Below are 16,727 nucleotides of genomic sequence, written 5' to 3' on the forward strand. Positions count from 1 at the left end.
CCTGCTCATAATTAACCTACTAGTGAAGCAAGCTCCCATTCACGCGTACTCTGTGTGAGGAGACGGAGCTGCTCCATCCGAGCGCGCGCTGGCATTCCAGGGCACGCTCCTCCCTAAAGCTGCGTTAGCTTCAGGCCAAGGGACCAGCTCAGCCTGCCTTCCCAACACGCTCACTCACCTACTTGTGAAAGGAATGCGGTCTGATAGTATGTGTCAGATGTCACACTCACTAGTCCTTATAAAAGGAAAGCTCAAGTGTGAGTCAGAAAAATATCAGGACACCAAGGTGAGACCACCTTAGGCCACTGCAGGTTCACAGGAAAACGTTTTGTAAGAAGCTGATCTTCAAGAAGCCAAGAACATCATAAGTATAATGTCATTTGTTCACCTCCCTTCCCTGTTTTAATCCAAATTCAAAACAGTTTAAAGGAGTGTTCCACTAACCACTAATAATATTTGGCATATGGAGGGTTGAGAAAATGTTTAGAACCCATTAACCCAGGAAATCAATTTCAAGCGAACAATATTTTTTGTTTGTTCCCACCTTAGAAGTCAGGGATATTTCTGAGTAAACACCCAGCATAGCATTTTTCTGTGTGTTACGTCCTTAATATAACTTGTGAGTCTCTACGTTTAGAGTAGCACCAGCCTTCCAGAGGCACTCAAAGTCTCGCCTTTTACTGGTTTCAACGGCATCTCAATCCCACGCGCCTCCACTTCATCCACCCAGCCTCCTGCTCTTTATGGGGTCCGCCCTATAAATTAACTGCGCCCTCTCCTCGCGTTGACAGCATAGATGGCCTCTCGGTACAGCAGCAGCAAATATGCTAGTTGACATTTTGAAAGTGATCGTGTGTATGAAAGACATATATTTTTTGCCTTTAACTACTCCATTTAATTTGTTGTAATGGCCACCCACAATATTTCTTCCTGCTTCGAAATGAACCAAGACTGCAGCACGAAGAGAACAGTGATTTGTTTCCTGCAACGAGTATCATCACTCCTCCTGGGAGGCTACCCGAGGAACGGGAACTACAGGCTGCTCACTAAAATAACACAAATATTCCTGAAATGCTTTAGAGAGTCACAAAGGAGTTCTATAAAATTGGGGCAATGGTTTTTGAAAAAGGAAAACTTAGAGAACATTGAAATTACATTTTTTGACATTCATAAAATCTCAAGACAATTTGTCAAAAATACTATTTCTCTCACTGCCTCAATTATTTTTACTTGACGATTCCTTTCAAAATATAATGGACTGCTGTCTCAACAAGGAAAATACATGTTGCTAAACTAGTGAAAGCCTTCTCATTTAACGCTTTTAGAATGATATATATAAAATTTAAAAAAATCACTTGTTTCTCTTTCCCCTCAATTATCACTTCTTTGCTATTCCAGAATCCCAGTATCTTAAGAGCATTTTAATGTCTTAGTTGCTTAATTTTTGCCTACTAATCTTGTGAGAAATCTGTATCAGTAATTAAAATACCTTCAACAACACCACCAAAAAACTATTTAAATTTAGAGACAAAAGTTAGCGCGAAAGAGCACTGCTATTCAAAGTTAACACAACAAACCCAGTATTTATATAACTACATCTTAAAATTTGATATAAAATAGCTGCTCTTTGACCTCAGCCTAGACAACACTGAAGTTCAGCCTGCCACAAGCTAGGGCCAATGTCACCTGCCAATAGTAGTGTCTGCCACTGTTCCAACGAGTACTAGAATGAAAGCACTCAGGATTCAAGCAAACGTTAACAAAACATCGGTTCCAGTTGCCCTCAAAGATGTTGGTATTCCGAATATAACACATAAAGGCTACTAATGAAGGCATATGTATCTTGGGAATTTAATTTTTTTCCCTTCATACTCAATATGTTGTAACGCAGTGTCCTTAGGTCCAAATTCATCCGTCTATCTAACTATTCTCTTTGCTATGTGCCCAATACAGGGAAACACAGGAAAGCATTAAGAACAATGATTAATAACACTCAGCTGTGGCTTCAAGGAACTTACAGTCCAGCAAGATACTCATCATTATATCACTGGGTGGGGCAAGGGAGAGATATGTACACAATGGAAGACAAAATTAATCTGGCTGGGGATGGGGAGAATCCCCTACACAGAGGTGATGTTTGAGCTTGCTCCTGAAGGGTGAGAAGAGCATTCAACACATAAGGTAGCGCCTGGGTCGAGCACACAGAAGTGTGAAGTACGTTTATTACGGCAGGGCTGTGGGTGAAGAAGACTGGGGCACAGAGGATAGAGAATGAAGTCGATAAGATGACCAATTAGAAGTGGAGGGTGAGAGATAACAAAGTCACAGATGATTAAGTGTTCTAAATTGGGAAACTATCTAAGTAGTTAAGACAAAAATGGATATGGGAAATAGAAGGAAAGGTGAGATTAGAGCCTTTGTGGGGTTTGGGGGAGGTGAGGCAACAAACTAGATGTCAAACGTGCAGAATCTGTGGTCCCCTGGTGAAGCAGTCAGAGCACAGTTAAGAACATAATTTGGCGATACACAGTGTGTTCAGGGGAAAGGGGGACCAACAAAAGAGCCTTGGGGAAAAAAGATTAAAAGGCAGGCACAAAGAAGAAAAAAATCAGTGAAAGAGATGGGGAAGGCCAAAGCCGGAACAGTCATCCCACCAGAATGCTGGTCTCCAGAGGCAAACAACGAAGGATATTTCCGAAAGCAAAGGGGAGCAAATGACAAACGCCACTGTAAGGTCAAGAAAGATGAGGACTTTCCTCCTCACTGTTCTTCAGAAACATGAGGCCCGGGCTTCCCTGGTGGCGCAGTGGTTGAGAGACTGCCTGCCGATGCAGGGGACACGGGTTCGTGCCCCGGTCCGGGAAGATCCCACATGCCGCGGAGCGGCTGGGCCCGTGAGCCATGGCCGCTGAGCCTGCACGACCGGAGCCTGTGCTCCGCAACGGGAGAGGCCACGACAGTGAGAGGCCCGCGTACAGCAAAAAAAAAAAACCCCAAAAAACCCAAAAAACATGAGGCCCACTCATCCCTCGGGAATTGTGCATTCACCCTTCTCTCTGCCTAGAATGTTCTTCCCCCACAGAGCTATATGACTCACACCCGCTCACCACCTTCAAACCTTTATTAACTGTCATCTCCATTTGAAGTTTCCCCAGTCACTCTATCTAAAATAGTAAACTCCTCCACTCTGAAACGGCCTATATTCCTTCTCTGCCTTTTCTCCTTTGTACTTGTTAGTATCAAATACACACATCTCACACACACACACACATATTATTTAATATGTTTCTTCCTCTAGAAAGTAAAAGCCTTATTTTTCTCCTTTGTACTTGTTAGTATCAAATACACACATCTCACACACACACATATTATTTAATGTTTCTTCCTCTAGAAAGTAAAAGCCACACGTGCAGGGTTTTTTGTCTGTTTTAGTCATTGCTGTTGTCTCTCGCACCTTGAAATGTGCCTGACAATAAGGGGTGCTTAAATCCTCATTGCACTAATAAACGAAGGAATGAAGACCATAGAAAAGCCCTAGGAATGCAGGAGAAATAGTCATAACAGCTCAGGAATTTGTGAGTACAGCCCCAAACGCAAGGTGTTAAACAGTGAACACAGAGCAAAGAAATAGAAACACTCGGTAAATAATTCAATAGAAGATTGAATTATTTGATTTTTTTTCAATAATTATTGAATTATTATGATTTTTTTTTTTTAACTAGAGAAAAGGTAAAAAGGTGACAGTTTAAGGTCCAAGACAGCAGAAATGACTTTTTGTTCCTGTTTTGTGGCTCAGCTCTACACCTGGGGGGAAGGGAGTAACTGCTGTACAACAGAAGGATGACGGATATGAGGAAGAAAAGCAGAAGGTGATGGGATGAAGAGACCAGTACAGTCTCTAATACTTCTAATAAAGGGGAAGCACGAGCTTTGGAGCTGAGTAGGGGCACTTCCTCTTCCAGCTACAGTGATAAGGAAGTGGCTAAAGCCTGAGCAATTCTGTAAGGGGGAGAAGACTATGAGCAAGGTCCAACGAGTGGCTCTGACCTCAGTAAAGCGAGAGGAGAGATGCTCTGCTGAAGAAGGGACACAGAGGTGGAGCTGGGATCTGAGCTCCCCAAATAGAGAAGACTTGGAAGAGCGTTTGGGGGAATGCAGCAATAGGCTGAGACCAGGTGTTCCAAGGAACAGTCGGGGTCAATGCAAATGTTAAGGTATTCATTCTTATATAAATGATGAACAGCGAGATACTACTCTATGTGCGTTGATCCAACAGTGAAAAAAAATATACCAAGAGCCCTGCTTTCACAGAGCCTACAGTCTAGGGATGTGAGAACTTATTTTCAGGTCTAATTGGCATTAGTTTGTCACCTCCTTCATCAGCCTCTAACAGGTGGCCGGTGCTGTCCCAACATGGTGACTGGCACAGGGAACAAGGTCAAGAAGGCCAAGGGGTAGAGAGTGTCACCAAACGAAGAGTCTGTTGATGAGAAATAGTGAAGAGCCAGATGGCCCTTCCTTTAGCGTCTCAAGCACCTGGCTTGGTCATCCGCCCACCTCAGGCTCTGCCTTCACTGTACACAGCAGGGATAATCCTTACAACACCCTGACCTGTGTTAGCGTCCTCAACTCCGATGACCTCCACTTCTGCTGGACCTCACTGTTCGGCAACCCGACCCTTGTCTTTACCCATAATCACCCAGCCTGTGAATCTCAATCTCAGGCATTCCCAAGTGTTCACACCCTATCATCTTTCCAGCTCTCTTAACCCACTGTCCCAGGTGCACCCACCACACAATGTCCTCCTGCCTCATCACAGCTTCTGGCCTCTCTCACTCTGTCCCTTTCAGCTCCCGCAAATTTTCGTATCTTTTCTATCCAGCCATCAAATATGGCTAACACCCTCAGAGCCTCTTTTGCTTGTTCTCTGGTCATCCCCACCCGGAAAGATTCCAGTTTTACCTTTTCCTCATAAGTGAATGCATCTTGCTCTAAAAATCCACAGGGATATGCACAACTATGCAGATGTAGGCTGCCAATAATTTACGATTTACAGCCTCTGCTGGAAATCAGTCTGCGACAGTCCCCATTTTCCACAGCAGCTATTTCAAACCTTTGCCACACCCCCTCCACCATCCCATCCGTCGCCCAGCAGAGGCACCTACCTTCTACTTCATGGAGATGCTCTCCTATGGTCCTGCCTCCACCCCTCCTCTACCTGCCTCACAGCACATCTGTCCCACTTCCTTCACTCACCCTCAGCATAAAGGCATGAAGGACTCCTCCTCTAAGGATCCACCAGGGCACCACTTCATAACGCTTGATGTCTCCTAAGGAACCCCACTTCCTCGTCTGCCCCTTCTGCGAGCCCACTGTTCAAAAGTCTAAGTCCAGGGACAGCCTTCTCCTCTGCCTTCACCACCAACCTCCTTAAAAGGAGTCACCAACCCTCACCATCTTCTTTCCCTTTCCTCCCAGTGACTCCTTGAGCCCCTGCAATTTGGCTTCTGCCCCAGTTGTGCTCTGACCACGATCTCTCAGAGACACTGTCCTACTTGCTAATTCAATGTACTTTCTTTCTGCCCTGGTCTCATATGATGCGTCTACAGGAGGTGAGACTGAATCTGATCCTGAAAACCAGTCTTCCTTGGCTTCCATGACATCACCCTGAGGTTTCCCTTCTTCCTCTCTCTCCATCTCCTTCAAGTTCACATCCTTCTAGCCATTCCCTACATGTCATGTTTCTCCAACTTCCAGCCCGGGGCTGCTTTACCTTCATGATTTTCTTATGGGGTCTCATTTCTCACAGATTAATCGGATGATTGCCAGATTTGTATTCTCAACTCAGACTGTATATCCAACGATCAACCCAACATCCACACCCACCTGGATGCTTCACTGGCACCTCAAACCCAATACATCCGAAACTGAACTTGACCATGCTGTGTCTCCATTCTTCCATTTTCTGTAAACTTTAACATTCCCACTTGTTAAAAAGTCAGATGAAACATCAGGACACCATGACCTCTCTCCTAGAACACTGCCAGCAATGAATGACTTGTTTCCTAAAGTTCCCCAGTCTGCTCTCCAGACAAAAGCCACAGCGATCTAAAAGATTTCAAATCTAATCATCCTTAAAGGCCTCCATTGGCTGTGCACCCTTGTCAGGATAAAATCCAAACTCCCTAGCATGGCATTTAGGGTCTTGGTGGGTCTAGCCCCTCTCTGATTTGATCTCTTGTCACTCGCAATGCCTAATGTCACCATATGCGGTCTCAGGCATTCATGGGAGCCTATTTTCTCCCCCCTGCCCTCTTGCTTCCTCTTTCTCTTACTACAGGTATGTCTTTGCACAAAGCTATTACCACTGCTGAGACCATTTATCCCTTGCCCTCTTTGCCTGGGAAATTCCTACTACAACTCAAAAGTTTTTCAGAATGGAGACTGCCTACATATATGCGTGCGTGCGTGCGTGTTCTTCCAATAAACAACTCTTAACATCCTATTTTTCCTTGTCACCACAAGGTTAGGGCAAACAACTTCATGCTTGCTTCATGAGTAGGACTATTACCTAGATTACTTACAGTTACCAAAATCTGGCATTCATAAACTAAACCCAGCTGCTTACTAGACAATTCTAGTTAGTCTTCTCCTAAGATATCTGGCCACAACACATTACTTGGCAGAATCATTCCGTGATACCAATACTGGGTACCTGGCGGCACCTTTCAGCAGGACAGGGAATACAGGAACAGAAGGAAATTAGGATAAAATACACTGAATTCAACTTTGAGGAAGTCAAATCTCATACTCAGGGACCTTCACAGGAAAGGTCCATCAACGAATTGGCTCCGTCACCCTGAAGCTCAGGAGAACACATTGGGCTGGAGGGACAGATGTGATTTTTGTCATTGGCTAAGATGTAGGTAAAATCAAATCAACCAGGGCAGGTGTGTAAGGTGAGAAGAGAAAAGAACAAGATGACATAGTGTAGGGGGAAAGCCATTCCTTCTTGTTATGGTATAAACACTTCTCCAACGAAAACACTGGGCAAGAATAATAAATGTTTTTAATTCTGTGAGAGCCTTTTGGAGCTCTCAAATCAGTATCTCAAATCAGTACCTGTGGAGGCAAATTTACTCACAAAAAATCTAGAGTATGTACATGACCCTTCACCCTCAGTTTCCATTTTCATAAGGTACGCCACCACACCACAGAGTAGGACTATTCCAGGTCTATGAGAGGTTGGAGCCGCTGCAAATCAAACCAGATACCATGCAATACATTCAACATCCAAGAACTCTGAGATATCAAGGCCCCAGAGCAGCACCAGCCATATCAACAGGCTTAAGCCCTGGCAGCCCCTTTGGTCATGTGAATGGTGCAGTAACATGCAGTGCAATCTCCACTTCAGGCACGCTGACAGCACCCGGTCTTTAGAGAAGCAATCAGGGGTGAGAGTTTTTGAGTTCTAGCTAAAGTTCCATGTGCATACATACGTTCATGCATGCCTTCTTTTCAAATGTTACAGAGAATCAATGTTTCTAATAGCTGATTTCCATACAATTCACCCAGAAAAAGTCAGCACCATTCTTAAGCAAAGAGTTAGATTCTAAGTTTTCGTCAGACTGCATAAGGTAGGAAGACAGCTCTTTTCCTCAGTACCTAAATTGTGTTGGATATCGTGCAGTGCAGCACATGTTATCTCAGTTAATTCTAAAACACTTCTATAAAATAAGGATTGGGGCTTCTCTGGTGGCGCAAGTGGTTGAGAGTCCGCCTGCCGATGCAGGGGACACGGGTTCGTGTCCCGGTCCGGGAGGGTCCCACATGCCACGGAGCAGCTGGGCCCGTGAGCCATGGCCGCTGAGCCTGCGCGTCCGGAGCCTGTGCTCCGCAACGGGAGAGGCCACGACAGTGAGAGGCCCGCGTACCGCAAAAAAAAAAAAATAAGGTTTGACACCTCCCACTACAGAGCAGCAAACCAAAGTTCAGAGAGGTTGAGTACATTTTCCAAGGTTAGAAAGCTACCACATGGAGACCTGGGATTTAAGCCCAGATATGTCTGATTCCAAAGACTGTGTTCTTTCCATCACTGCACATGTAATTTTAAAACTGTTCCAAGGAGGTGCCATAGCTGGCAGAGGAAGGGAACAGCGGCTGACTCTGAGGCTCCAGGCTACTCATTCCCATCATCAACAGGGGAGCGTTGCTTGGATCTGTTTACATATGGGGTTCCAAGTCCAACTATAGTTGAAGTTTTTGAAAAGAGAGTTCCCGTGTTTGAAAAAGAAAAATTTTTTAATCTTGATTTTAAATTTATGTCATATTGCTATTTGTATCACTGAGAAAAAAAGGACAGCAAGCATGCATTAAGGCTATAATTTATTTTTAAAAATTAGTTCAGTAATTAAATTTCTCCTAACCATGCAAACATTTAATATATTTAAATTTGACTACCATTTCACCTCTGGCCAAAAAAGAGTTGAAAAAGACCAATAAGGAAATAACAGTTACACGAATCAAAATATAAACAAATGCATAATTTAATATATTCATCTTACTAAACAGTACTGTACCCTCAATATAGGCATTGATATAAAGAACAATTTGTGACTATTTTTATTCAGTGAGATACTCTTGAGCTACAATTCTTCCATTTTTACATATCAGTGAACAGTGGCAACAATAAAAACAAGCGTGGTTCTTTTTAGTAAACTATTTATGATAATATTAAAAATAAGGGTTATGAATTATTAACAACTAACAGTAATATGCACGAGATTGATACTCCTCGGTTGTCCCTAGAAACATCATAGGCATATAGCAACCAGACATCTCTTAAAAGATACCAGAACCTTCACCAATGTTGTATGATCAGTTATAAGCAACAATTCTAAAATGGGGCAAGAGTTAAACTTTACATAAAACAGATGCCAAGCTACTGAGAACAGGCCTAATAATCGTCAAGTTATTTAGGGCTGGTTTGGAAAATCTATAACCTATGGTTCAGATTTAATTTATTTTATTTAGCTCATGACTCATTCTGAAAACAGACTTACCACCACAGCTCTTTTAATTTTTAATAGGATTTCTTTTTGGTCAATTAAGTTTATAAGTATACCTTACAAATTAAGTTCACAAATGGGAAGCACTATGGTATAGAACTGCATCTGAATTCTCCTGCCTCCTCTCAATAATAATATGAGTTTGTCAAGTGACAATCTGAGATTCACTTTCCTCAACTATTAAGAGATAAATATTCTGGACTTCCCTGGTGGCGCAGTGGTTAAGAATCCGCCTGCCAATGCAGGAGACCCAGCCTCGAGTCCTGGTCTGGGAAGATCCCACATGCCGTGGAGCAACTAAGCCCGTGCGCCATAACTACTGAGCCTGTGCTCTAAAGCCCGCGAGCCACAACTACTGAAGCCCGTATGCCACAACTACCGAAGCCCGTGCGCCTAGAGCCTGTGCTCTGCAACAAGAGAAGCCACCACAATGAGAAGCCCGCGCACCGCAACAAACAGTAGTCCCCGCTCTCAGCAGCTAGAGAAAGCCCGCGTGCAGCAGCAAAGACCCAGTGCAGCCAAAAATTAAATAAATGAATCAATAAATAAATTTATAGAAAGAAAGAGAGATAAAAATTCTGATTAACACTGGGGATAAACCACACACACTGATTTCTTCTCTTGTACAAAACACTCTAAAATGACAGTAAAGGGTTTTTTTTTTAAGTTATAAATACAAGGAGAGGAAGAGAGTAGGTATTAGCAGATAAGAGATTTCAGAAAAAGTTTAGAAGGCAAAAGCAGATGAAGGCATGGTAATTGACCAGAAGAAGCTTCCACTCAAGTGTCTGCAACAGGGAACCTTGATCATAAGGGGGAAACAATCTACAGACAGATTGTCAGCAGATCACCTGGAAAAGCTCAGGATTTGAAGAGACTAGGTACTACTTAGGGCAATATGAGACATAGGATTAATAGCAGAGTTTGATTGAAAATCTCCAAATGGAGTACTTGACCCCCAGGGCTCTTCCTCCATCCCAAGCCGTTAAACAATCCTCCCTACCTCCCAACACCTCTATCTCCCAAACAAATTTATATAGAGAGAACATCTCTGAAAATATTGAGACTTTTGGGCAGACTGAATTTGCAGTATCAAAGGCCATCCATGTAGAAATGTCTGGAACTCTGACAATCAAGTCTAGAGCTCAAGAGGGATGTCGGGTAGAGATCTGAGAGCCAAAAGATGAAGTAATAAGATTGGAAGATACTGCTTTGAAAGACTGATGTTGAGGAGGGTCGAGGACTTTGAGAAACATCTACATGAAAAGTAATTTAGCCAGAAGAGAATCAGTGAAGGAAACAGAAGGGAATGGCCAGAGGCAGGAATTGAAACAAGAATGTACAATATCATAAGTGCAAATATAAAAAAGAGACTTTCTGGAAAGGAGACAAGACTTGGAAAATCAAGTGTCTCAACTGGTTAAATAAGAACTAAGAAAAGGCCACTGATGGTTAGCAAGAGGTCAGGGTTTCATGGAATGGCTCTCACTCATTTAACAACTATGACAATGTATGGCAGGCACAGTACTGGTTTTCCCATGTCTAAGGGAACCAGGAGGGAGACCGGAGTCAGATTAGAAAGCATTAAGAATTAAACAGTGATTATGACAAACTTTCATAAGAAATCTTTGAGTTAAAGGCAGCAGGTAAAATGAAATGATAGCCTGAAAGGAATCCAGACCCATGAAAGGAAAAAAGTATATTTTTAAAAATTTTATATATTTAGAGAGAAATAGAGGAAGCCAGTGAAGATGGAGAGATGGATGCAGTGCAAGGCGAAGTCCAAAAGAAGGTGGGAAATTAGAGACCAGTACCACTAGCAGGGGGATTTAGGGAGTTTAGCCTTGGAAGGCAGGAAGGGATGAATAGTCCTCTGAAACAGGCAGAAGGGAGCAAGGCATTATAACATGCCTTCCCTCTCTTTTAAATAACAGTAGACATGAGCACAGGAAGAGTCTAAGCCTGCAAGACAAGAATCTACACTCCCTATAGAGAAATAAACATAGAATATGGACTAAATACCTGGAATTTTGCCAGTTAGATACAAAAACTGATTAATATAGAAGAAATATATATTTCAGTGGAACGGTACATGCACATGTGAGAAACAGATTCCAATGTTATCAAAACAGCAAAATTTGTATAGCGTATAAGTGATATTTTAAGAACTAAGAATCTAATTATGTCCAAAGATAATATAAAGCTTCTACAGTCTCTAGCTGTTTGAAAAATATACTTAATTTTTTGTAGCTTAAATTTATAACAAAACAATCTTCAATATCTTGATTTGGTATCTCAAGGTCAAATGCAAAAAGCAATGCACTAAAAACATTCATTATATATAAATCTGTTACATTTTACACTAGAGAGGAAAAATGGTACACATTTTTCCTTATCATGGAAGGCATTATCATAAAATTCAGGTTAAGAAGATGGAAGCATGGCAAGAAATGTCACATTACAGTGGAGTGCTGTTTCAGAAAACCATTCGTTACAAAGAAAGCAAATGCGTGTTTTATACTAATTGCTAAATAAAAAACTTTAAATGAGACTATTTAAAATAATAAGATCATAGATATTGTTGCTAACCTTTCTTTCCCCCTAGGTATGCATCTGACTATTGATATTATCAAAATATGTACCTTTTCTTTCCTTTTTTTAATTGAAGCAACAGGGATTTACTGTATAGCACAGAGAATTATACCCAATAGCTGGTCATAACTTATAATGGAATATAATCTGCAAAATGTAAGTATTTTTGATGCCTGGCAGCAGCAAGTCCCAGAACTGGGTCTGTGTAGCGAGGTTGAGGAAATCCTACCAATAATTTCCAGAGAGTAAAAAAAAAAAAAAAAAAAAAATGCAGTTACATGGTCCAAAATGCTTACACTACCCCAGTGAGAGTGCCACGGTGCCCTTTCTATCATGGGCTAACAAAACTGCCCATGTATAAGTAATCCTATAGGTCTCGTTTAAACCATAAGAGAAACAGTTTCACAACATGAGCCCTGTTTACTTGGGGGCCCAAATCCCAAACTGAAATTATCCTGGGCACTCAAACCAAGATACTAAGAATGGATAGAAAAGATCATAATCATGGAGGCCCAGCCACTATATCTGCCACCACATAGACACTGAAGCCACAAAGATGTAACTTTCTAGAGCAGAACTCTGCAGGTGAAAAAGCAGGACTACTGGAAATTAAAGTCTGAGGGCCAATTTGAAGACTGTTTCTTTCAGTGAGATTAATAGCTGAAGTGTTACATATCAGTTCCAGGCTAAGTAGACAAACAAGTAGAGACCAAGAGAAGAGAAGAGAGCAGGGAAAACATGAAGGTTCTCTGAAGCTCAAGGGTGGGTGCAGAGGCAATGAGAGATTAAGAGAGAGAATGACAGGAGCTGGCAGCCAAAGCAACTGTGAAGTCTGAGATCTCAGAAGTAACATACATACTTCCTGTGAAGCAACTCAACAGCAAGGTTGCACCTATAGAATTCAAGCAAAAATCTTGAAGTAAGGCATCTCAGGACATGTGAAAACTGAGCAAGAGGGAGAAAGCTACAGAGTCCATGCAGTGGTGAACCAGCAAGCTGGCTAACGACTAGCTGAAACAGAATAGGCAGGAGGTGTTATCAAACCTGGGAGCAGGATTTAGTAGCCAAATTCACAAAGGAAGAAGAAAGGGAAGGGAAGCAAGGCGATCCTGATTTTTTTTCTTCCTATAAAGTTAAAAAAAAAAAAATCAGGGCTTCCCTGGTGGCGCAGTGGTTGAGAGTCCACCTGCCGATGCAGGGGACACGGGTTCGTGCCCCGGTCCGGGAAGATCCCACACGCCGCGGAGCGGCTGGGCCCGTGAGCCATGGCCACTGAGCCTGTGCGTCCGGAGCCTGTGCGCCGCAACGGGAGAGGCCACAGCAGTGAGAGGCCCGCGTATGGCAAAAAAACAAAACAAAACAAAACAAACAAATAAAAATAAATCAGATTCTGATTTTTTTTTTCAAAAAATATTTATATTGTTAACTATGATAGAGAAGGAGGGAATAAAGAAGGAACACAGCTTTATCTTTACCATATTTAAGGTCTTTGGATCTCATATAATGTTTAAGAGTCCCCATATCAGTAAGGAAGAATTAAGATGACTTTCTGGTCCTTTCACTGACCAAGCTAATGTACCCAGAAATCCCTGGAAAGCACAAGCTTTCTCCTTGACTGTCACAAATCGTTTAAAAAGAAAGTAACTGGGACCAAACTCCATGAATGGGAGACAGCTACCGAAACTTGATCACATACCTGGCCTCATATCCCCAAACAACATAAACATCCAATTTCTATAAAATCACTTATGACTAAAAAGAAATGTTATAAGGTTTAGTGGTTTTCCAGGATTTTTAACCACACTTTTCAGTAACTATTTGCGTAGAAGTGTACCTTATACTCTTTTCATGCTTGCCCTGTAGATGCAGGGAAAGCCAGTTCATATATGAGCTGACAAACATATCATCACATACTAATGACATGTACGAACATGTCTTTAACTTCTACGCCCTCAAAAGCACTCTTAGTTGTCAGAAACATCTGAGAAAACACAACATAAATCAAAGAAGTTCCTAGAGAAAAGAGACTGTGGAGGTCAGATGATACAATCTACAGATTAGAAAACCAAGGCACAAAGAAGTTAAATGCCTCAGCTGAAGGCCTCACAGTTGGTTAGTGGCTAGGCTGGGGTGAGAGGACCACTGCCTCAAGTCTCTCCTCAGTCCTCTCCCCCTACCCACACCCCAAGATGCAAATGTCCAGTAGAGCTGGGCTGGAGTTCCACATAAAGTGATAAGACTTTATGCTCTTTTTGAAACGTAAAATGAGATGACAGAATCTAAAAGAATAAGAAACAGCAGAAACTAAGAAACATATTTGCTTGATATAAAATAATATTAATTTAAAACTATACCTTTACTGCTTCTGATGAAAGTACCTTTTCCTTTTTCTGACTTGTGCTCATGGGCTCATTTTCAACACTGAAAAATAAAAACCACAGTTTCTTTTGAAATTAAAAGAGAATTACTAAAATCATACAGTTTCTGGGTGAAAAAACTGAAAGGTCCTTTATATCTGAAATACTCAAGATTCATATACAAAGTGTTATACTAAAAAGATGTTGATAGGAGTCTCTACACTTGAAACACACATTTGAAAATGCTCATCTAGACTCCAGACATTTTTGTGAGTCCATTCTGCGCTGTATTTTCTTATGTGGACGACCAGCATCACACTAACGATGCACCTGAACAAAGGAGCACCCGTGTACAACTATCATAATCTTGGAAAGTGTTACCATTCTTTGATTTTATCTCTATTAAGGTTCTCCACAGTCTAATCTTTTTTTAATGCCTATGTTGAGTGTTATTTGGAATATATTTCTACTCAGCAAATTTTTATAAATGTATAGGGTCATCTAGCGAATTCTGGGGACACTCAAAATAGATGCAGGTTTATCTAACCCCAAATGTGTCCCAGATGGCCCCTTAAAATTCTGATTTTCCAGATAGTCACTTCTAATTGTCCTGTCTGGAATACCTTCACAGATGTCACAATAACCTATTTTGCCTATTAGGCACACGTACATTTTAGATCTAAATATTTATGTCTCTATGTTTACATATTATTTTCTTTTCACACTTTGATAATCCTAGACAAATTGAGTAGCTCCACTCTAAAGGTTATCATGACACTCTACCACGTGCTGGGGACTGTGCTAGGCCTTGTGGATTTAAGAAGGAGTACGTCAGGGTCTTTGTAAAAAGTCTAGTAGGGGAGACTGATACACAAACAAACAAATAATACAACTTGATACAAGTTACAACTGCTGAATGAAAGAAATGCCATAGAGCACAGAGGAAACAAGAGGCAGTGATTCTGCCTGCTCAGTCAAGTGCCCACAGAGGAGGTACAAAGGCAGGAGGTGATAGAGAATGCGGCATTTTGGGGAAACCGTGTTCTGTGTGTTTGTTTTTAATATAAGACTGGAGCACAGGGGACTTCCCTGGTGGCGCAGTGGTTAAGAATCCACCTGCCAATGCAGGGGACACGGGTTCGAGCCCTGGTCCGGGAAGTCCCACATGCCGCGGAGCAACTAAGCCTGCGTGCCACAACTATTGAAGCCCGCGCGCCTAGAGCCCGTGCTCCACTACAAGAGAAGCCACCGCAACGAGAAGCCCACGCACCACAACGAAGAGTAGCCTCCGCTCGCCGCAACCAGAGAAAGCCCGTGCAGCAACGAAGACCCAAGGCAGCCAAAAATAATTAAAAAAAAAAAAAAAAAAAAGACTGGAGCACAGGATCTTGTGACAGGCAGAGGTAATCCTGCTAAAGATGAGAATGAGACCAGAGGACCAGTTACAGAATGTGAGAAGCACCGGGAAGCCTTCAGGCAGGAGAATGACTGGGTGGGGGAAAACATATGGAATCATGGTGACTGGCGGGGGGTGGGGGGGAGGTTGGGAATGGAAAGGAGGAGGGGGTCGATAGCTCACATCAGGATGCAAAGAGGCCACATTTGTGCTACTTAGATTTTCTATCCATACAATCCAGTGCACTTGAGCAGACTATCCAGGCAACAAGTGATAATGATTAAAAAAAAAACCCCAAAAACAGAAGGAACAAATAAAAAGATCATGAACACCTGGAAAATATAATGGATTAAAATTTCATTTAGTCTCAGACTCTATGCAGGAATACAAGGACCAACAAGAAACAGCCATTGTCTTAAGCCTTTTAAATGCCAAATAGGAAAAAGCAAGCATGTGAATAAGATAAATCTGTGAGCTATGTGTTTAACACATGGAAATTCCATAGGAAAAAACAGGAACAAAAGTAGAAAAAATAATGCACAACACAGAATTGTAACCTATATACATGTACATGTCTATAAAATAAGAATGTTTCAGATGGTTAATATTTTAAATGTTAGTGGGTTCTTATCTCTTTTTTCCTATTTTACTAGGCTTATCTTTTGCCACAAGGTTATTTACAATTCAGGTTTTTTAAATTAAATGTCAATACTTGTCTATTTAAGCTCAAATCAAGGAAGAGACTGGCAAAATACACATAAAAAGAGCATGATATAAAAATTTGGAGTATAATCATGAATACTACTGATTATGGTGATTTTATAAGTGTATTCTCTAACTACAATCTATTTTGAATGACCTAAAAACTATCTAAACATACAATAGGCATTTTAGTATCCTAGTTCTTGCTTCAAGATTTCTGAAAGTATACTTACTTAGAGCATTTACAGGGTATTCTATAAACTTACTGCCTTAGTGAAATTGTAAATGAAAATGGCAAAAGTGTCTTTTCCAATACAAAAACTCTGCAGAAAATGCAGCTCGGCGTCCATGGGATTTAAGGCAGAACTCAGTATTTTCAAGCAGCTATAATCATTTCCACACTATAAACACACACAAAATACCAGAAAAACAGTTGTTAAGTCAGCACATAAGTATTTTGCATTGCGCAAACAACTGAAGAATTTAAAGCTGAAATCACCAAAAGAAGTAATACTTGACACTCGTAAAACTTTCTGAAACTTACATTCTATGTTTGTTTCACTAATCTTACTGCTAAATCAAAATTTTAAAATGTGTTGAATTTTAAAACAA

General features: G+C 41.5%; 1 protein-coding gene across 1 annotated transcript in view; it reads right to left on the reverse strand.

The window, feature by feature from the left end:
* The window catches only part of CRYBG3 (crystallin beta-gamma domain containing 3), a 114,518-nt gene that overhangs the window by 83,719 nt on the left and 14,072 nt on the right, over positions 1 to 16,727 (reverse strand). The window contains exon 2 of the mRNA XM_060150724.1: positions 14,015 to 14,081. Coding sequence (XP_060006707.1) covers positions 14,015 to 14,081 — 67 coding nt within the window. The remainder of the gene's footprint in view (positions 1 to 14,014; positions 14,082 to 16,727) is intronic.

Source organism: Lagenorhynchus albirostris, chromosome 5 (assembly GCF_949774975.1).
Source record: "Lagenorhynchus albirostris chromosome 5, mLagAlb1.1, whole genome shotgun sequence".
Lineage (NCBI taxonomy): Eukaryota > Metazoa > Chordata > Mammalia > Artiodactyla > Delphinidae > Lagenorhynchus > Lagenorhynchus albirostris.